The sequence below is a fragment of the Microcebus murinus genome, chromosome 17, assembly GCF_040939455.1.
Source record: "Microcebus murinus isolate Inina chromosome 17, M.murinus_Inina_mat1.0, whole genome shotgun sequence".
NCBI lineage: Eukaryota > Metazoa > Chordata > Mammalia > Primates > Cheirogaleidae > Microcebus > Microcebus murinus.
This window is the reverse complement of record NC_134120.1, coordinates 25,435,646-25,457,430: the sequence shown is the minus strand read 5'-3', so window position 1 is coordinate 25,457,430 and position 21,785 is coordinate 25,435,646. Positions and strand designations below refer to the sequence as shown.

The window sequence follows — 21,785 nt, the reverse complement described above, 5'->3', positions numbered from 1 at the left end:
CCATAGAAAGAGATGAAAATAAAGCTATTTAATGATTCCTCCTTCCTCCTCCTCCTCCTCCCTCATCAGTCCTGCTTGTTCAGCATGGTGGCTATATTCACCACTTCATGCGGGCGCTGTGCAAATTGACCAAGGCATTGAAAAAATAAAGAAAAAAATTTAATTAAAACCACATACCTATTAATTCATTTAGTACTCATAATAACCTATAATGTAGGCACTGTTGTCATTCTATCTATTTTACAGATGAGGAAACTGAGACCCAGAGAGACGAAATAACATGCCCAAAAACTCAGCTGCTAAGAGGCAGAACTGGGATTCGAACCCAGGCAGGCTGCCCCCGGAACTTGTGTGTTTAACCTCTCTCCAAGAGGTCTCTGAGAGTGCTCGGAACTTGCCGCCGAGTTCTGAAGCCCCACTAAGAGCTTAGACCTATCTGGGATTGAGGGTGTAGGTGACACAACAGGGCAGCAGAAACAGTGGCTCTGGGGTTTCCTCCTGCAGAAAGATTCCTTGGCCTGACTCTCCTTGCTGCCATCCTTCTCTCTGCAGGAAAATCAGAAGTTAGGTGCTGAGCTCTGCTAAGTCTTGTGTGTGTGTTGCCAGACTCCTTTGTGACAGTCAGTCGGGGAGTGTACATGCACTTGTGTGCATCTGTGTGCACACCCCAATGTGCGGTTCTTCTGTGGCCTCTCCATCAAGGCCACGTCCTCCTTGAAGGCAGAGACCATGTCTTCATTTTGCTCCCAATCCCCTCTCCGCTCTCAGTACAAACATTGCCCACAGAGAGTCCAGGCGCTACTCCCCAGATAACCCCACGGTCCCCGCTTTCCCTCCCAGCCTTCTCGTGCAGTGGCGACCAGGCTACCGCAGGAGCCGTCCCATCCTCTTTGGGCCAAGTCCCGACTGTGTCATCACAGGCTGGATAACCAGCAGGCACTTGCCGATGTGCTCTCTGTAAAGTGATGGGAAGAATGATCTACCCTTCACAGTCTCATAAATCCCCCACAAACGCACTTCCTCCTGATGTTTTTCTCCATTTGCCCCTGGATTTATTGAAGCCGGGGAAGAACATACATTTCTTAGCAAGCAGATGCTAAGAGGAGTTCTTTATGGGGTGTGGTTCGTAATAATTTAATTAGCCCAGCTTTTCCGGGGAAAAGTGTTAATTAGTTTTTGCCTAAAATACACCATCTTGCCGGTCTCTCCTTCCCCACTCCTGTCTCCTGGGTGAAGCCCCAATTTCCCAACCACCCTCTGTAGCAAGTCCCAGCCTGGCACCGCTGTGACTACGGGAAAAGGAACTGCAAGAAGTTATTTTTGGGCAGCCACGGATTATGACACACAGTGATTATGAGTCCTGTAGGTCCTAGAGACTGGGAGTGGGGTGGGGAGAAGGATCCCACAAAGAGTCACCCACAAACAGTGGCCTCCAAAGGACCTTGAAGCTCTCAGTGGCCAGCTGGCCCCCAGTGTGCTCCCAGAGGGACAGGGCTGCTGCCCACCAAGGCAGAGGGCAGGAAGGTGTCACTGGGGGCCTCTCCCTGAGAGGGTGGCAAGGGGGCCTCCGGCCGCTCAGGCAGAAGGGAAGAGTTCTCTCCAGGTGAGGCCGTCCCCCCGCTTCTTGTCCAGCCACCTGCCGCAGTTGAAGATGGTAGCCACGCCGGTGCTGGTGTTGGTGACCTCCACCTTGTCCACCAGCCAGCCCGAGCAGTAGCCGCTGCTGTCGTGCTCCAGCCGCACCTTGCGCAGCTCGCCCAGCTCCAGCGTCTCCAGGAAGAAGCGGTCGGTGCTGCCGCGCTCGAACAGGTTGCGCATCTTCTGCTTCAGCTCGCGCTTGCCCGTGTCCCCGTTGGCCCCGAAGATGGTCACGAAGACGTTGGCGTCGGTGCCCGCCCCTGGCTCATAGCCCGTGGTCACGATGACCTCGTATTTGACGGACACCAGGCTCTGGATCTTGCTGGCAAAGCTCTCGGTCGTCTTGGTGACCTCGAATACCTTGAAGTACTTCCTCTTCCTCTTGAGGGGGATCAGGCAGTCGCAGTTGAAGAAATACCTGGCAGGGAGACAGGAGAGAGGCGGGGAGGGGCTCAGCTGACGTTGGCCAAAGTCACACCCTGCCCCTGGAAGCCCCTAGTCATCCACAAATGAGTCCTTCCCCGGGTGACAGGATATTGGAGCTGGAAATGTCTGGGCTAAAATGTGAGTGCGAGGTCTTGTTTAGCTTGAAATTCACAGTAGAAGGGGCATCACCGTCCTTCTGGTTGTTCCTTGATTATTATTTATTTATTTATTTATTTTTTTGAGTCAAGGGTCTCACTCTGTCACATAGGCTAGAGTGCTGTGGCATCATCATAGCTCACTGCAACCTCAAACTCCTGGGCTTGAGACATCCTCCTGCCTCAGCCTCCAAGGTAGCTGGAACTACAGGTGCACACCTCCACACCCAGCTAAAATTTCTATTTATTTATTTATTTATTTATTTTGTAGAGATGGGGTCTCACTCTTTCTCAGGTTGGTCTCAAACTCCTGGCCTCAAGCAATCCTCCCACCTCAGCCTCCCAGAGTGCTAGGATTATAGGTATGAGCCACCGTGGCCAGCTGCTCCTTAATCCTTCTATTTCTTCCTCCAACCCCACCTGTCACACTCCATACCAAATTTACAAGCAAATCCCATTGACTCTATCTTTAAGATATATCCAGGCCCAGCCCACTTGAAAATACTGCCCAGTAACTCACTATCTGCTCTGCTGCTACTCTGGTCCAAGTCACCATCATCGTCTACCCAGAAAATATCAAGGGCTTCCTAACTGGTCTCCCCACTTCTTGCTACCTGTGGCCATATCTCTACACAGCAGTCACATGATCGTGTTGAGATGAAGCCCAACTATGTCATCCCTCTGCTCAGAACCCTTCACTGGCTTCCAGGTAAAGTAAAAACCAAAGACTTTACAATGCCCTGCAAGACCCCTCATGGCCAGACCTCCCCAATCCTATTGCCTGCTTTTCTCCCAGCTCTATCCATTCCACCTGCCAATACCCTTGTTGCCTCAAAGGGACTGATTAATGTTTGCGGCTTAATGTATTGTCACCTTCAGAGGAAACTGAATCTAGAGTGACAATCCTGAACCTGTGCTCCCAAATCCCTCACACTTGGCTGAATTGATCTATGAGAGAGAGAAGGAGAATGTGTGTGTGTGTGTGTGTGTGTGTGTATGTGTGTGTGTGTGTGTGTGTTTTCATGGATTGCAGAGTACAAGGGGCAAGAGAACATCCTCTACTGAAGAAGCCACCATAAGCAGAAGCAAGTCCAGGGCCAAGAGAAATGGTCTTGGACCAAGAAGTACCCCCCCACACACCTTACCTTGCACGTATCCAATTTTAGCCTCTGAGTAATGACAGTGAGTCCAAGACTTAAAAGGAGGAAGTCAGAAAGAAGGCACAGTGGGAAAATGCTGCATCAGGCATAAAAGGGCCTGAGGTCTGCCCCAGTCCTGCCACCTACCACCTATGTGATCTTGGGCAAATCACATCCCTTACCCAGATCTTGATTTTCCCATTGGCAAAGCTAGAAGTTTGGACTGAGCGATTGCTATGGTTTCTTCCCACTCCAGTTTGTTAATATTTTAATAACTTTGGATATAAGCAGTCCTGGCCCTAGCTAATGACTTCAGGAAAGCAGCGCTGAAAGGGTGTGCCCAGTGGTGCAAAATCAAGCCCTATTTTAGATGAAAAATCTTAACATCAAAAAGAACTCAGTTTTCTGCATGATTACTCAATGCCAGGGCTTTGCATTCTTGCATCTCATTAGCTTCCATGACAACCTGATCATCATCCTCCCATTTCACAGAAGGGAGAACTAAGGCTTGGAGTAGAAAAGTCACTGTTCAAGGTGACCCTGAGCCAGGGCCTGCCTGGCCCCTCAAGAGTGAGCCATTTAAAGACATCCCACAGGAAATCCTTATTCTGTTTTGAGATCTTTCTTCCTCTAACTTATCACATGATAAATTTGGATTGTTGTTACATACCACAATTTCTTCGAGGGGGACATACTTGCATTCTTTGTTATGAAAGTCTTTTAAAATGTATTTCTTTATGCATATGCCCACTTATATACATACTTCTATATAAGTACACAAGTCATCTGATCATATGCATGCTTTTTTAAATGCACTTTTTTTTTTGCTTCACTTTTGCTTGGCTCTATCTCCTTCTTTCTCTTTCCTCACTCCTTTAGCATCCCGTTACCTCAGATAACCCATGCAACAGTTGAGGGTGTAGCCTGCCAAATTCCCTCCATTGCACCCAACCCTGCACAGAACCACATATACATAGACATATGGGGATGTCAGTGTTCCCTTTACAAAACGGCATCATATAAGACATGTTTTCTTGTATCTTGCTTTTCTCACCCAACAATACTTCCTGGGAGTTGCTCCAAGTCATCTGGTATGCATTTAATTCATTATTTTTGAGGGTTGAAAAATATTCCCTGGTGTAGTTAGAAGGAAATGTTTTCTAATAGACATAAGATCACCAAAATGTGGGCCTTAAGGACCTCGTAGAGCCCAGGCTCTGGCTGGCGAAGGACACACAGCAGGGTAGCTAGCCAAGAATGAAGGCAAAAACAGAGAATATTGAGCACAAAGAAACGCTCTGTATTTAAAACCACGTATGATATGAACACACTTCTGTGAGCATTGCGTATGCGATATATTAGAAAAATGCTAGAGAGCGTGAGGTCATCAAAATGCTCATGGAGGGGCCATCTCTGATAAGTAAGGCTCTGGGGAATTTTTACTTTTTTTATATACTTTTCTGTATACTTAAATTTTTATAATGATTATGTATTAGAGATGCTGTCGGGTTAAAGCAATACAGGTGTTTGCAGTTTTAAAAATAAAGGCCTTTCCGTGTGTCCCTCCACTGAAATCTTGAGGATATTAGAACAAGTCAGAAAGGCAAAAAGGAAAAGAAGGGTTGGAATTGGAAAAGGTTGGAAGATGGAAATTTGGAGGTTGTTGTGTTCATAAGAGGTTGAGCTCAGATTCACTGTTAATTCATGGGAATCTCGATGTGGCTAACGTGAAGGTTGGAAGCAGCTGCAGATGCACGCGCAGTGTCATTGAGTGGTGATGATGCAGACTGTAGGTGCCTTCCAGGACGAGGACATGTGAGTCGTCACCGAATTAAGCTGCAAAGCTTCCCCCACTGCCCCACCTGGGGATGAAAGCCACATTTCTGGGAGAGACAGGTTTTCACCCATCAGTGACCACAGGCGTGAGACCTACGCAGTCAGGGCTGGGCTGAAGCATGACATCTGAGAACTCCCAGGCTGAACCCCTTGCTGTCCTGCCTCTGCCTCAGACCCTAGAGAGTATCTAGCTCTCCCCCCCACAGGAGTGTGAGGCACAGAGAAGTGAGGGGCAATTGCCTGAGGCCACACAGCTGACCAGGTGGCAACTCTAGTATCCAGGGGCCTTTGCCTCTTCCCTCCTGAGACTAGACGGTGCCAGGTGGGGCTGAGAGCTCTCTCTCACAACCAATATTGTGGGTTTAAAGGTAACTCAAGGGTGACTTTTACTTTATTTTATTTTGGGGGGGTTGCAGAGAAGCTGTATCAGCACCCACAATCTCTATGGATGGGAGGCAGTAGGAGCAGCAGAAGGGGCTGTGACCTAGCCCTGACTTGCTGGGAGAGTCATTCACTCTTCTGGGCTGGTGTCCCAGGTCTCAAGTCCCCATCAGTATTGGTCCTATCAGCCACACTCAGCAACTCCTGCAGGATTTATTGTACCCAGGCTGGGTTTTCTCTGAAAGAACAGCAAATAATGCCACAGCTCAGGAGGGAAGCTGCTATGGACTGAATTGTATTCCCCCTGTCCCCAACTCATACACTGAATTGGTGGGAAGCTGAAACCCCCATGTATTTGGAGATGGGAGCCTTTGAGAAGTACTTAGGTTTGGATGCAGTTGTGAGGGTGGGGCCCTCACGATTCGATTAGTGCTCTTACAAGAAGAGGAAGAAAAACCAGAGCTCTCTCTGCCATGTGAGGACATGGGGGAAGATGGCCGTCTGCAGGCCAGGAAGAGAGCCCTCATCGGAACCCAACCGAGATGGTACCTGGTCTCAGACTTCCAGCCTCCAGACCTGTAAGAAATATATTTCTGTTGTTTAAGCCATCCAGTCTCTGGTATTTTGCTATGGCAGTCTGGGCAGACTAGGACAGAAGTTCAGAGGTCAGAACCTTTTCTTGCTCAATTCCCAAAGGGAAAGCTTTGGAAGTTTGGGGGACCCAAAAATCCAGGGACTCTGCAGGCCACAGCCTGAGCCTGGACAGACATTGCTTTGAGAAGCCTTGGCTCCTAAGAGCCAGAGCAACCAGCTGAGAAAACCACCTGCATCCAGCAGGCCTGCACCTGGCTGCTGCTCCTGTGTGGGCAGTGGCCACTTTCCCTGGAGCAGGAAAGGCTCTGGGGTATGGAATGAGCAAAGCCAGCCCCGGGGAGAGGGCATGCTGGAGTGAGGGGCTGGCAGTGGTTCTGGGTGGGCATCCCAGCAAGCCTGGCCTTGTGAGCTGGGCACTCAGCTCTCACTCAATCTTCTGCAAACATTGACCTTGGCTTCCTCTCGCCACCGCTCCCTGCTTCCCTCTCATTGTCTTTACTGCCTTCCAGAGCCTCAGGGTTCTTTCTGGCTTCCTATGTGGTTACCAAGTGGTTTTAATTAGACAAATTAATGGCTGTGACAGTGTTGCCCAGGTAACTAAGACCCTTAATCCTGCAGAAATGCCTGAGCCTCCAGAAGGCCCTGACAGGACAAATGCAGAGCCCTGTATCTGGGGCACTGGGAGACAGGTGGGCCATTGGATTACCCCAGCTTGTCTTTGGTCTCTACTCTGCCCACATGGATGGTGGGCTTTCACTATGACTGTGTGAACAGCAGGCTTTGAAGCTGGATTTCTTTGTCATTATAGAGCGAGGGAGGGGGAAGGCAAGGAAAGTCTGCTGTCTGGCACTGTTTGAATTTCTCAGCGTCCTTCCAAGGAGGAAGGAGGGAGTGGGAAGAAAGAGTGAGCATCTGAGCAGTTCCAAGGAGGCTCTGATGGAAGGAGGTGAGGTCCCTGGATTCCAAGGCTGGGTACACTCAAGGTCATCTGGTCTAGTCCCCTGCCTCAGGTGGTAGATGCATAGTTCAGAGAGCTTCAGAACAGTACAGCTGCCTCTTCCCTTCCTGCCTTGTAGGCCTTCTGGCTGGGGTGACCTCGGCTCCAAAGGGAGCACCTCCCCACACCCTGTCCTCTTGCACTGCGAGGCTCAAAACATACACATTGCCGTACTCCATCTCGGTGATGGTGATGGTCTTGACGTGCCAGACCAGCTCTCTCTTGGGGATGAACCGGTCCTCCCTGGCGAGGTGGCCCACGCAGAGGGAGGTGATATCCCCCAGGTAGACGCTGTCAAACTCGAATGTGTCTGTGGTCCCCCTGTAAGAAACAAGAGTGGGGAAGGTGAGTTGCCCTTGCCCACTGAAGTCGGCGAGCATTCGCTGAGGGCCCTGCTGCATCCTAGGGCCCAGGGACAGGGACAGGATGGCAACGAGACCTGCTGGCAGTCCTGCGTTCCTTGAGGGATTCTGTCTAGTTTGACTAGACAATCACAAGTCAAAATCTCTACTAGCTGCCTGGTCCCAGCACTAAGGAACGGCGACATCATTAGGCAGGATGGAGTTGGAGGAGGGTGGGGCCCTGAGGTTAAGCTGGGGGTATGGCGAGACCCAGAGAGCAGAGGGGGAGATGGAGGGAGAGTCCCCAGAAGGGGACCTGTCTTAGCAAAGTCCTGGGATGGGAACAGTGGAGTGTGGAAGTGCAGGTATTTCTGAGGGGAATGCCGGCTTAGGTGGGGCTCGGGTCCAGTGAGGGGAGTGGTGATGGAGGAGGGGGTGCAGGCACTCTGTGGTGGTCTGTAAGTGCCTACATGCCCAGATTTTGTCCTGATGTAGAAGGAATGTGAAGAAAAGGTTGCTATAAACTGCATGTTTGTGCTCCCCTCCCAAATCCATGTTGAAACCTAATCCCCGATGTGACAGTATTTGGAAGTGGGGCTTTGGGGAGGTGATTAGGGCACGAGGGTGGAGCCCTCAGGAATGGGATTAGCGCCCTTATAAAGAAGGCTCCAGAGAGCTCCCTTAGTCCTCCTGCCGTGTGAGGACACAGCAAGAAGACGGCCGTCTATGGAAAAGGAGGTGAAACTTCACCTGACACCGAATCTGCTGGTGGCTGGATCTTGGACTCCCAGCCTTCTAAGCCACCACGCCTAAGTTATTCTGTTCTAGCAGCCTGAATAGAGGAAGACAAAGGCTCAGTGGTGCTAAGGGGGAGGGGGAGGTTACGTGGCTCTGATGGAAGGAGGTGAGGTCCTTGTCTAGGTGGCCGGGGGTAATGTCTGCAGTGAGTGGCACTGTCCCACCACAGAGTGAGCTCTCCTTACATGCAGTTCCTCCTTTCCCTCTTAGAAGTCGCCTGTTCCACCCCCAGGAGCTTGCACAGGATTGGCACACAGTAGGTGCTCAATAAGTACTTGCTCGTTAGGCCCATTTGTTTACCTATGGCTCCCACCCAAAGGGGAGATTCTTGGGGTCCCTCTCTTTCCCACCCACCCAGCCCCAATGCCCTGTGGGCACCCGCTTCCTACTTCCTAAAGGCCCGCCGCTGTCCAGAAGCATTTTCCACGAGAAACTCTTTGGATCGGTTCTTCCTGCCTTCCAGAATGAGCCAGACGTTCTCCCTGGTTTCACCTCCGTTGCCAGTTTCTATGACGATCTCGTAGGCTGTAAGGGAGGGGTGGGGCGGGCAGGTCAGCAGAGGGGAAGCAGCGCCCACCAGCAGGGCTGATGCGCCACGGCCATCCCCTCCAGCCTTCACTCGCTCTTAGGCCCCAGCCTGGGTGTGGGGGAGGCAGGTTTAAATTGCCACAATCCCTGGGCCAGAAGCAGAAGCTGCCCCAATTCTGGGCTAGGGTGATCTTCCCACTTTATTTATAGCAGCAACCTCTCTGCGGTGAATCCGGGAGCCAGTGGGAAGGCAGCAGGCGGTGGGGATGAATACTCAGAGAGATGCGGGGTCTGCTCTCAGGAATGGACAGTCCCTGACGTGCAAAACGGAGATCACACACCAAGAAGACAAGAAAGGAGAGTGGGCCCTGCTACCAAAAGCAACGGGGAAAGCCCCAGGCAGACAAGCAGTCCCACTCCCATCTCCGTCTCGGTTGTCACTCTGCCTCTCACTGCCATTCCCTCAATCGTGTCTGCACGGCAGGCACTCATCCAATGTGTTGGGTGGGTGCCAAGTGTCAGGTCTGGACTAGACTCTGGGTGACACTAGAACTCAATCACTAGCCCCAGGCACAAACACGGACTGTGCCAGAAGAAAGAATGCGATAACCTTGCAACCAAGGACCAAAGGACTACGGGGTGAGAGGAAAACGTGGCCAGCAGTGTCCTCTCCCAGCTCACCTTCTAGTACTTTCTCCCTGGCTCACTCCTTGCTGTTCCCAGCACACTCAGGCACACTCCTGCCTTGGAGCTCTGCAATGACGGGTCCCTCTGCCTGGAGCGATTCCCCCCTCCCTCCCCACTCTGCCCTTAGTGGCTTCGCTCACTCCCTCACCACCTTCTCAGGGAGGTCTACACCACAGCTCTAATTAAAATTGCAACCTGATTTCCCCTGCACTCCTGGTCTGTCTTACCTCGCTCTATTGTTTTCTGTTGTCCTTATGACCTTGAGCAAGCTATGTAGTTTATTCAATATTTTACTGCTTATTGTATCCCTCCCCCCAACACTTGAATGTAAGCTCCATGCGGGCAGCAGTCTTTAATTTGCTCATCGACAGGATCTCAAGTGCCCAGAATAGTGGCTGGCACATAGGAGGCCCTCATTAGATAGTTACTGAGTGAATAAATAAACGAGTGGGCTAATCACAGAAAGCTTCACCAAGGAGGTGGCATTTGAGCTTGGTCATGATTACAATCAGCAGAAAATGAAGGGATGCTCTAGGCAGAGGGAAGAGCATGAGCAAAGATACTGGGGGTGGGGGTGTGACATGGGATTCAGCCCCATTACCCAGGGGCCAGGCCCAGGATGGAGCTGGCACCATAGTAGGACACAGTGACTATTTTTCTGGAGTGTCCCCGTGCATGTAGGTCTTACTGCAGGACGTGAACCGTTGAGGGTTTGGGATTCTGGATCCAAAGGGGTAGCTCTGTTTCTATGCCTTTATTTGAGAGGTGGGATAAAGACAATTAAGAAAAGGGATGGCTCTGCCTGCAGCTCATTGTAATGCCCATCCCAGCCCCTCAGCAGCCCTCTGCCCGTGTGACTTCTCTCAAGGAGAATCTCTGCTACCCGGAACATATAGACTGAATCTGGACAAAGACACAGGTAGCCCGTGGAGAGGAAGAGATGCACAGAGAACGCATAGCTTCTGCTGCAGGGAGGGCTCTGCAGGCCCATTTGGATCCCAGCCCCGGGGCTCCAGCAATCCTGGCGAGGGGAGCTGTACCATGGCTGTTCTGTGTTCCCATGGGAAGCTGAGGTCTGGTCCACAAACAGATAATGGTAAATTTGAAGGGGATCCTGGGTGTGGGTAAGGAAATGGTTTGTCAGTGCCAAGGCGGGAGGCAGGGAGCACTAGGAACCTCCATGTCATCGTGATTAACTCAAGTAGGAGGTGCGAGAGACAATGCGGTGTGCATAGACAGTCTATATAGCAATGGGGTGTGCTATATAGACTGTGAGAATTTCTTTCCTGATGGCCCTGAGGATAAGGTAGAGAAGTGAGGATGGTGAGGGCATTTAGGTAGATTAGAAATAAATGCTGCCAGTCACATCAAGAGTCTTTTGAAAGGAAGCTTCAATCAGCATATCTTCACCTTGCCCTCTTTCTCATATGGTCAATGCTTTGATGATAATAACGCGGAAGGTGTGACTCTTAATCTTGTTCACAGGTTGCCAGGAGGAAGTGGAAAGAGGAGGATCAGGGGCCTGAAAGGATGGGGCAGGTCGGAGGGAAGTGCCCAGTCTCCCAGAGGTCAGTGTGTGGCTCAGCGTGGGGCCAGCACAGCCGAGGACAAGCCCTGCTGTAGGGAGACACTCAGCAGCCACGAGGAGGGAGAGGCACATGGGAGCCACCAGTGCAAAGGGGCCACCAGCAGAGCTGCTGTGGGCTTAGCGGGCATGGGTGGGGGTTTCAGCGAAAGGACAGGAGAGGGGGCAGCTGACCACCCTTGAACTCTAGGCTTTGTGCTGGGCAAGGCATCTGCAGAGAGAAGAACGAGCAATGCAGGAGGTGGGGGGATGCAGAGAAGATCTGATAACACATTGTGTGAGGAGCTGCAGAACAAACTGGTGTTCAGTCTCAAGACAAGAACTGCAGGGGCCCATGATGGCTAGGGAGGGATGCCAGGAGGAGGACAGCTGGGCTTCTAGAGGGCATCAGAAATTCACCGCAGCGAGTTTCAGGACCATTCTGTACTCTGGGGAGCTCCTACTGTGTTGCTTGGATGGGCTGAGAGTCCCGGGCCGGCTCAGCCAGAAGCCTCCCTGGGGAAGGCTCTCTGCCCTTCCACTGGGACTGTCACACCGGAAGGGTGTGAGGCTGGGGCTGCCAGCAGCCATCTTCCCACAGAGGCACTGAAAGGAAGGTGACACACTGGGGAAAACAGATCTGTGAAGAAAAGAGAGACAGAGACATACGAAAACCACTGGAGCCTCTGGAGGCAGCCAAGTCTCAGCTAGAGCCACCACAGACTTGCACGTTCTGGGAGCCAGTACATTCCCGTTGTGCTGAGGCCAGCTTAGACTCAGGTTTCAGGCACATGCAACCAAGGGTCCAGACCACTTCTGAAATTTTCTGTTTGACCCCATTGGGACTACCAAAGGATGGAAACTTCAAGAACATAAATATGAAGATGGGTTTTCTAACAGAACTGCCCGGTGAAGCAGTGAGTGCTTCATTCCTGGGGAGTTGGCCAGCAAGCGGGACTGTGTTTGGGCTGGAAGTGTCACAGAGAAGGCTGACCAAGCAGCCCTTAAAGGCTTTAAGAGTGGTGGGTAAGGAAGGGAGAGGGCCATAAAAAGGGAGGCATTGGTCCTGCCAATGGGTGTCCCAACAAGGGAGATGTTTTGGCCTCCCAGGTATGTGTGTGTGCATGTGTGTGTGTGTGTGTGTGTGTGTGTGTGTGTGTGTGTGTGTGCATGTGCACACATGAGCATGTGATCTCACTGCCCAGGACTTACCATGAATCTCTGGCAGCGGGACACAGCTATTAGCATTGTCTACAGATTGCCAACGGTTTTCAGCTTTGGCTGCATGTTGGAATCACTTGCATTGGCAGATGCTTACAGAGGGCTGGGAGCAGCTTCTAGAACTGCTAATGAGAATTAGGGACGAAGGCAGAAAACAAGAGGCTAAACGAGATGGGGAAATCACTCAATCTAAGAGTCCAGTTATGCCCGATAAAGACAAGACATCCTGGGGGAGTGGTGTAGTGGGCCTTAGTTGTGTCACTTAACCTGTCTGGCTTTTGTTTTCCTTACCCACGATACCGAGGTGTGAATCTGCACTTTCCCTCCCTCGCAGTGAAGGATTGGGGCTGTGAGGACACGGGTGTGGAATGCTTTCAGGAATGCTCTGCTCAAATGCAAAAGCGTGTTTGTCCTCATGGCTGAGTGCCCAGAGGCACCCTGGGGTCAGCGACACCAGAATGTAAGTGTCCCAAGGGCAATGCCTCCATCTCATTCATTGGTGTGTCCCCAGAGGTCAGATTAGGGCCTGGCACTTGTGGGTCCCCAATCTGGCTTTGTCGCATGGTTAGATCAAGGTAGCTGAGGGTTGGGATGTTGGCTCAAGCTGGGCCCATGACTCTCCCCAGGGTGAGCCTCCATCTGAGGACACGGCTGTGGCCCCCGGGCCCCTCAGAGGGCACCGCTCTGCCCTCTGCAGTCTCCTAGTAGGGACAGATCGATCCAGGCCCTCTCTGGGCTCTGCGCCCCTGCCCTCCTGTCTCCAGCCTGCACACATCCTTCCAGACCTAACGCGAGTGTCGTTTCCCCTCCACCATCTCAGGCCGACCCACGTCTTGCAGGTCTTAGCAGCTGTTTGGCAGGAACTCTGTGAAGGACGCTCAGTCATTATGTCCCATGCCTTACAAATGGAACAGGGACATAGTGCTCACCACATCTCAAGGCAGCTAATTTCGTCATTGGAGGGTTTAGAGGGCATGGCAGAGAGGAGTGTGGGTGGGTGGCTTTCCACCAAAGATTCACCCGTTCCATCCATGGTCTACATGGTCCTCTGAAGGAGGGCTGCCCATCCAGGGACTACATTTCCCAGGTGCCCTTGCATCTGATGATACCACATGACCAGTTCTCACCAATAGGATGTGAGCTCATGTGTTAAGAAGGTAGGGGTGTGCCTTCTCCATGCTCTCTTTTCCCTTCTGCAAAAAAAAATGTGGAAGCTACATGTTGGAAATGGCAGACACAGATGGAAATAGCTTGGGTCTCTAAATCACCCCACAGATGGCCTCTGACCAAACACCCACACTGGACTGTGTATTAAAGGAGTGAGAAATAAATTTTGTTGTGCTAAGACACTGCAATTTGGGGGTTTGCCTCTTATACAGCTAGTGTTGCTTTAATAACTAAGGTTGGAAAATTCCTTCTTTCCATCAGGCTCTGCCTGTGATAAGCCTTCTCCAATCTGTTGGGCCCACACGCTGGCATCTGTATTAAAGACAGGTCTCCCCAGGATCAGTTACTCTTTCCCTTTAAATATCCCCTGAGGAAGGAACACAGAGAAAGTGGCTGATGGAGATACTGGCTCCCCTGCGTCCTGACTCTAGGAAGGCTTGATTAGGCAGCTGTTGTCACCGGCATCAGTTGGATGGAGTCCATGACACACAAGTAACCCAGAGAGGGCCCCACACCAAACTGCCCAGCCCAGCCTCAGGTCAGGGTGAACTTGTTCCCAGTGGGTTTTCCTGCTGCCTCATCAGTCCCTGTGGTTCAGGGCCATGAGCTGGCACCAGTATCCTAGCAGGTCCAGGTTCACTGAGCAACATTTAGGGTGTTTACTTATGCATCTCTCCCGTATTATTCCCCACCGTGGGCATCTGACACCCCTCCGGCTGTAGCGATGTCTTCTTATCGCAACCCCTTTCCCCACCTCCCTCCTGAGCCGATGTTCTCCCCACGTACTGGTCTCCTCCAGCTCATCGCGGATCTCGTTGTTGGCACAGGCAAAGTCTCGGACTGTCTGTCTGTCGCCCTCGCTCTTGGAGAGCCAGCAGTCACACTGGAAGCGGAAGGTCTCGTCGCGGGAGTTGTCCTTCACGTCGATATAGCTCAGGTGCCAGCCAGGAAATATCCCTGTGGAAAAGCCACCATGAGGACTGGGAGCTAGACACACCCTCCCCCTCGTTTCAGACGGCCACTTTCCCCGGTCCTCTGGCTGTGTGGCCCTGGACAAGTTCTCTGTCCTCTCTGGGCCTTGGTCTCCTTGTTGATGAAATGAGGGTTGGGTTCAGTGGCCTCTGGGGGCTCCTCCAGCCCAGAGGATATAATGATCTTGGCTAAGCCCTTAACTTGGGGTTCACAGACCCTAGAGGGTTTGTGTGTGGGATTTAAGAAGTCTATGAGCCCTGAGAAATTGTGCTATAATTATACATGAACATTTGACCAGGGAGAAGGCTCACAGCTTTTATAAGATCCATAATGGAGATCTCTGACCCAAGAAATAGCCTTTTTTGGAGTTCGCAAAGCTGAAGGATGACCTCTATTATTTCTGACACTGGGACTCACCTAGTTCACACCCAGTATCCTTCCAGAATCAGTTCAGATATCAACTCCTCCAGGAGGCCTTCTCAGATGTACCCTGATCACCCACTAGGCTGACATCAGGTGTCCTGTATGCTCCTGGAGCCCTTGCACCTGCCTTGGCCATACCCTTGCCACTTTGTGTTGTCATTATTTAGTGTCTCATCCTGCAGACTGTGAGCTCTCAAGGGACAGGACTGGGTCTTATTTGTTCTTGTTTCCCTAGTGCCTGGCATTGCGACTGGCAGGTAGTAGTTGCTCAGTGAACGCTGAACAAAGGAATGTATTATGACTTTGGGGACCTCGGCTGAGCGGTTCAGCAATCATAGGAGGAATCAGAAGCTGCTGTTTCTTTAGGGTATGTTTCTAAATTTGACAAGTCTTGGCCTAATATTGAGCAGACAGCTGCCTCTGCGGTAACTGGCAGGGCTTCCCTCAGAAGCGTTCCCACCACAGCATCGCCATCAAGTATGAATCGATGTGCATTTGCTGTGACAGCTGTGTGCTATTTCCAGCATGCACGGGTTCAGTTACTCTCCACTCTTCAAAGTCCTTGAGAACTCTTCAACCCCAAGGGCCCCTTGTAGGAGGAAATCCCAGTGGTTTGGCAGGTTAGGGTGATAATACTTGCTGCCTATAACATGTGTACAAGACAACGCCCCAGGGAATACTAGGATGTGCTCTACTCCCACTCCTTGTCTTCTCATACCACCTGGGGCTGTGGGGACAGCCCCATTGTCCCCACCAAAAAGTCTTCCTCTAGGATCAGATGCTGCCCAAAGCAACAGCTGTAGATAGACCCTGTCTGTGGTTTCAGGGTCCTAAAGCACAAAGAGAGACACAAAAATGGACACAAACTTCAGTCACCCAGATTGTAGGGGGTAGATGTTAAGGCTTGTGGGCAGGGAGTATACATTAGCAGTCCTAGAACAGCATTATTCCATGTCAAAAAAGTACTTATTTTTTGTAAACATACATCTTTACTGAAGTGGAAGAGACAGTGAGTGCCAAAACAAGCTAAATTTTACAGTACTTCTGTTGAGTTAAACAGTGGTGAGGTACATTGTCAATCAACTTGTGTTTTTAACTCAATAAATCATTCTACTTTTCTACATGAGGACCAGTTCTGCCTGTATGTTTGCAGAATGGCTGCTCTCTGAGATGGTTCCTGATAGTATCATGAAAGTGGCTAAACTGTTTAGCAAGCCTCAGTGCATTCTGTCTGGAAATGATGCAGATAAGACCCACCCAAGTGATGCTCAAAGAAACCCAGAGTAGAACATAGAAAAGGGGAGGTGGGTAAAGAGGGAGGCAGAGAAAAGGAACACAAGTTGTTGATCCTTTTGGAAGATGTCCCAGTGGAAGAGATTCTTTGTCTTCCGCATACAATCCACCCCCACCCCGTATGGGTATGTTTGTGTGAGTGTGGGAAAAGAGGGGGGAGAGATTCTAATACCCAGCTGTCATATCCAGCCCTTACCCAGCTCTTACCCAGCTCTTGTCAATTACTACAGACTCTGGCTTGAGACCTAGGCACCAGTACTCGCTGAAGCTGTCCAGGTGATTCCAATGTGTGGCCAAAGCTGGGAACCTAGGCCTCCATCACAATCACATGTAGGGCTTGTTAAAGTACAGATTACCAGGCCTTGCTCCCAGAGTTTCTGATTCAGTAGATTTGTGATGAGGTCTAAGAATTTCCACCTCCAACTAGCTCCCAGGTGATGCTGCTACTACTAGAGAACTACTGGTTTAATGTATCAGGACCAGAGACTAGGGGTCTTTCTACAAAATCATGGCAATAGGAAATCAATGGGAATTTTGAGTTGTGAGTGGGTGCAAGTGTGCTGGTGGAGGAGGATGACCGTATCTGGAGAGGTGGGCCATCACGAGATCATTTCTGTTGCTGGAAAGCACTGTTCATCCTGCTCTAGACCCTAGCTGTTCTCACTCCCGAATCACATGGCTCCTGGGCTGCAGGCAGGGTGGTGACAGAGGAAAGCAGTGAGCTGAAGGGAAATGTAGATTCTGGGATGGCTTTAACTCTATCCACAGATAACGCACTGCCCCTGATGTGTGGATGAAGACAGCCAGAGGAGGATCCTTGTCCTGGTGCCCGATGCAGTGGGAGGCTGAGTCCCCCTGCCCCCCATCCTCTGAAAGGATGGCATTGTCTCACTCCATCCACAACTTTCTTTTCAAGTTAGAATTCTTCAAAGAAGCTCCTTCCATGGTAAATAGCAGGCTAGCCCCAACTCCTTTGACATGAAAGAAGCTTAATCCTCAGCTTCATGCTCACTATGGATCTACTTGCCTTGTTTGGGAAATGTTGGGTGTGATTGGCAGGAGTCTTACTGCAACTTTCTCCCACTAAGAACCTGTCAACCATGAAACCAGGAAAAGGCAGCTCAGCGCAGGAATGTGGCTGGTTTTCGCTGGCGAAGGCAGCAGGACAGTATTAATAGATAGGTAAATAGACCCACCCTTTAGTCAGATGGTGGACACCCTACCAGGCCCTCATGGACCAATAGAAAACCATCTGAAACCAACCATTAGAGAATCAATTTCTTTACAAAGTCTCCTCTTTTAGCGTTCTACTTTATCTTTTTATACAAAGATGGAAAATACTCCACACTATTTGACACCTTACCTTTTTACTCATGGACAACCCATGTCAGAATATAAATACTCTTCATAGGTGCCTGGTATCCCATTGTATGCTCATCGCACAAATTATTTACCTTGTCCTTGTTGATGGGTAATTAGTTGGTCTCCAGACTTTTACCTCTATACACAATTCTCTCATTAATATCCTTCTACATGCACCATAGAGATCTTTTAAAATCATAAATAAGATTCTGTCACTTCTCCATGTAAAGCCCTCTAATGGCTTCCCGTCACTGTCAGAATAAAATACAAACTGCTCACCAAGGACTGCAAGGATTGACATGAGCTGGTGCTTTTTCCATTCCTCTGATTTCATTTCATACTTCTCACAACTTCACTTACTGTATTCCACCCACACTGGCCTTCTTTTTATACCTTAATATATGAAACCCGGTCTTGACTTGGAAACTTTGCATTTACTCTTGTGTCCGTCTGGAACAATATTCTCTAGGCTCTGAGTGCCAGCACTGTTTCATCATTGAGCTGTCAGATCAAATGTCCTGTCTTTGGGAAAGCCTTTGGTAATCACCCTATTTGTAGAAGCTTCCTCATCCCCAATCACTTGCCATCAGTCACCATACGCCCACTTCACAATCTGAAATAATTTTGTTTTTGTTTCCTTGAATATTGTTTTGTCTGTCTTCTTCCACTAGTCTGTAAGCCCTAGGAGAGAAGTCTTATGTGCTCTATCCACCACTATATTCCGGTGCTTGGAAAAATACTTGACATATTATTCAATAAGTGTCTTTTAAATGCGCGAGTGTGCACTGTTATTGAATAGGGAAGAACAAGGAAGAAGATGATGACATTTTAGGAGTGGAGGGGAAAAAGAATTCAAAGCACCTCCCCACCCCCTGGGAGCAATGGCCTGTCTTTGTAGAGTTGATTATTTTATCCCAAATGTTCCAAAGTTTGCTTTAAGGAAAAAGGCTTAGAAACTCTGAACTAGTGTGTTCAGAGTCCCAATCTTTCCGGGCAAGAGACGGGAGACTATGAATGGGAGCGAGGCTGGCAGCTGCTCCCTGGATTTTGTCGTGCTATCTACTGCCTGTGACTTCCCAGTGGCTTTCCACATCTGATGGGACAAAAGAGCCCAACTCTGTGTCTACATATTTAGGGCCTTCTTCAGTCTGACTCCAATCACCTTCTTTCTTACTTCAATAAGGAAGAGGCTTTATGCATATCCCCTATCCCAGTGAGATGGATTTATTAAGCATCCCTTTGGCATTTCCTTGCTCCTGATCATGGCATGAAGCTATTTCCTTACCCTAAATGCCTGCTTATCCTCTGGACAACTTAGGTTTCCCCTCCTCCATGAGGCCCTCCAAAATCTCCAGGCCCACAGTATTCCTTGTCTGTCCATTCTCTTGGCCATAAGCACAGATGTCTTGGAAAATCTTTGCTACTGAGGTCATGAACTGCCCTAACTCTTTTTGTGGCTGTTTTCATTCATGTGTCTGACTTTTCCAGTTGGATTTTAGAGAGTAGGAACCATGTGTTAGGAAGTGTTAGTTGTATCACAGGGATACGAACTTAGCATTCAATAAACATAGAACTGATAAATTATTTTTACTTTCTGAAGTGAACTGTCAGTTCTTTCTTCCAGTGCAAACCACTGAAAATTCTTCTCAAGTGGAAAGATAATTCATTTTACCAGGCTGTGGAAAGATAGTTCATTTTACCAAGCAACTCCTTTCCTTAAAAATAACCTTTGGCAACCTAAAGGTTCATCTGGGTAACTCATATTTCTTCAGCAAGATCAATAAGTTTAAAGTAAGATATGAAACCATTATAGAGCCCCAGCTATGGGAGAATATAAGAATCTAGCCATTATCTTTCCACAAACACTTTCATATATGTGCCATCTAAGAGGATGCCCAGAGTGACACTATGAGATTTGGCAGATCTGGGTCATAGGCTCAGCATATCCACCAAACTGGATAATAATATCTCCATGCCTCAGTTTCCTCCCTTGTACAATGTGGGGGTTAAAATAGATGATTTCTGAGGTCTTTCATATTTCTATGAATTTATAGTACTCAAAAGAAAACATATAAATTCATTTTGTGGTAAAAGAAATTCTTTATCTCACCAGAGTTTTAATTTAACCAGAGAAAGCAAGAAGAGCAAGACAAATTAGAAAATAAACACTCTCATTATAATTTGTTCAGTATTATAAAAGCTATCTGGGTAATGGGAATTAAGGGAAAGAATGAATCATTTATCTTGATTTTCCTCCATGAACTATATTTCATGGTAATCAAATAGCCTGAGGGACATTTTTTTAATATTATAGAAAAATTCCAGCTAGTAAGTGGATAAGAAATGATAGAACTAGAAAATCACCATTTATAACCCTAATTGATCATCACTGGAGGAATCTATTAGATGAAGAGTTACGAGGAAACTTTACAATAGAGCAATCAGGCTAACAGCCCCTGTATCCACTATTCAACATTATTAGCATCAGTAAGAATGTGACTTCTGTGTACTTCATATTACATCAATTCACAGTATTTCCTCACTACATTGTATCCTTCACAAAGTTACTCAATATACAGTACTGAGTAAATTTACATACTTCCCATGTATTCCATACACAATATTGGGAAAATTTCCTATGGAGTAGAAATTGAATGATATAAAGAAGTCATTGTTAAGTGTGATAATGGCAGTGAGATTTTTGTAAGAAAATGTCCATTTTATAGAGAGAAACACACTAAATATGCTTGGAGTCAAATGACACGAAGTTTAGGATTTGATTTTATATCCTCCAGCAATTAAAAAAAGAAAAAGAAAAAATAGTAAAGATGATAAATCATGATAAGTGTTGAACTTTGGTGATGGGTATGTGGAAGTCCATTATACTATTCCCTTAATGTTTATGCATGTTCAAAATTTTTCATAAATAAGAGTAATCAGGTAAACAAAAAATATTGAAAGGTAGATTTGGGGAAGAGAAGATTTCTATACTTTAAATTGATGAAACATTTGTAATCTAGCTTATATGATATTTTTTCAGGAATCCTTACCTTTTATTGTGGAAGACTCTCAAACAAAATATATTTGTCCTCCTAAATTTCTATGCAGGGGAAGCATAATGTAGTTGGAAAAATTTCAAACTAAATATGAAAAAAGTGTGGCATAGAGAAATCTTAAAGATATGTTTAGCTTGTATTGATATTTCAATTTCCATCCCTTGAGAAATTTACCACAAAAAGAAAGCTGGGCACAGAACCTGGACTTCTTTGTCCCTCTCTTGACCCTAGTATCCCAACCACGTGGGCTCAATGAAGATACAGAAATCTCCCTCTCCCTGGTGAGCCTCAAGACCTACCAATGATATGATCTTGCTTTCAGATCCAATGTCTGATTGGAGAGGAGAAGACCCACTGTCTCAAGGGAAAGAGAATCACATCAATGACTCAGGGTTTTGAGTAGAAGAGCTGTTATGGGGCCAAGGCAGTCAAATAGTCTTTGGCTATCCAAGGTAAGGGTGGGGTGTCAAGCTCTTTGGAAAGGCTGACATCTAAATGATAATAACAGCAAGTAGCGACAAGACTGTTGTGGTTTGGAGCTGTCTATGGTGCTGAACCCCCCTCTTCCTTCAGGTTTTGATGGTGATGAGATGGAAGGAAATGGCTAATTGGCTGTCAGGTTTTTCCATAGTAGAAAAATATATCAAAAAAAAAAAAAACTGAGAAAGCCTGGATACATGCACAATAAATATCTGGGAAGAAGGGCAGCTGGTATTGGATAAGTTAGTCCTTTGTTTGCAATTCATGGTTGGACTCACTAAAGCACAAAAGAACACTCTGATTCTGGAGAAAACTAAGTTCCCTATAACCAAAGCATAAAAATACAGGGTCTGAAAGAATGAAACAGGAGTATAATTAAATTATATTAAAATGTATTAAGTCTCTATTATATTACAGGTAATGTGGTAGGCATTCAGGAAAGAACAATGAATAAGACAATGGTACTTGTGGAGCTGATAGTCAAGTACAGGAGACAGAATAAACATGTAATGACAAGTGAGTGCATTGAGTGTTTCGGGAGCGGGTTCAAGTAAGGTAGGGCAATAGGAAGAACTATCATGGAGGAGGTGAGGACATAGGAGAGTTTGTTAACCACAGACAAAGAGGTATAATCATGGCAGGATGCATGGTGGGAGTTAGGTCATAAGGCAGAGGTCCCAGTGGCTGGAATTAAATGACAAGTCCAGAATAGGATCAGAAGCTAGTC

The 21,785-nt window shown here is 48.3% G+C and overlaps 1 protein-coding gene across 1 annotated transcript in view; it reads right to left on the bottom strand.

Moving 5' to 3' along the window:
* Positions 1 to 1,024: 1,024 nt before the first annotated feature.
* LOXHD1 (lipoxygenase homology PLAT domains 1) overlaps positions 1,025 to 21,785 on the bottom strand; it is a 73,576-nt gene continuing 52,815 nt past the window's right edge. Inside the window, exons 18-22 of the mRNA XM_075993764.1 lie at positions 14,259 to 14,429; positions 8,695 to 8,830; positions 7,329 to 7,487; positions 1,758 to 2,056; positions 1,025 to 1,283 (exon numbers count right to left, since the gene is read on the bottom strand). Of these exons, the coding sequence (XP_075849879.1) occupies positions 1,135 to 1,283; positions 1,758 to 2,056; positions 7,329 to 7,487; positions 8,695 to 8,830; positions 14,259 to 14,429 (914 nt within the window). The 3' untranslated portion in view covers positions 1,025 to 1,134. The remainder of the gene's footprint in view (positions 1,284 to 1,757; positions 2,057 to 7,328; positions 7,488 to 8,694; positions 8,831 to 14,258; positions 14,430 to 21,785) is intronic.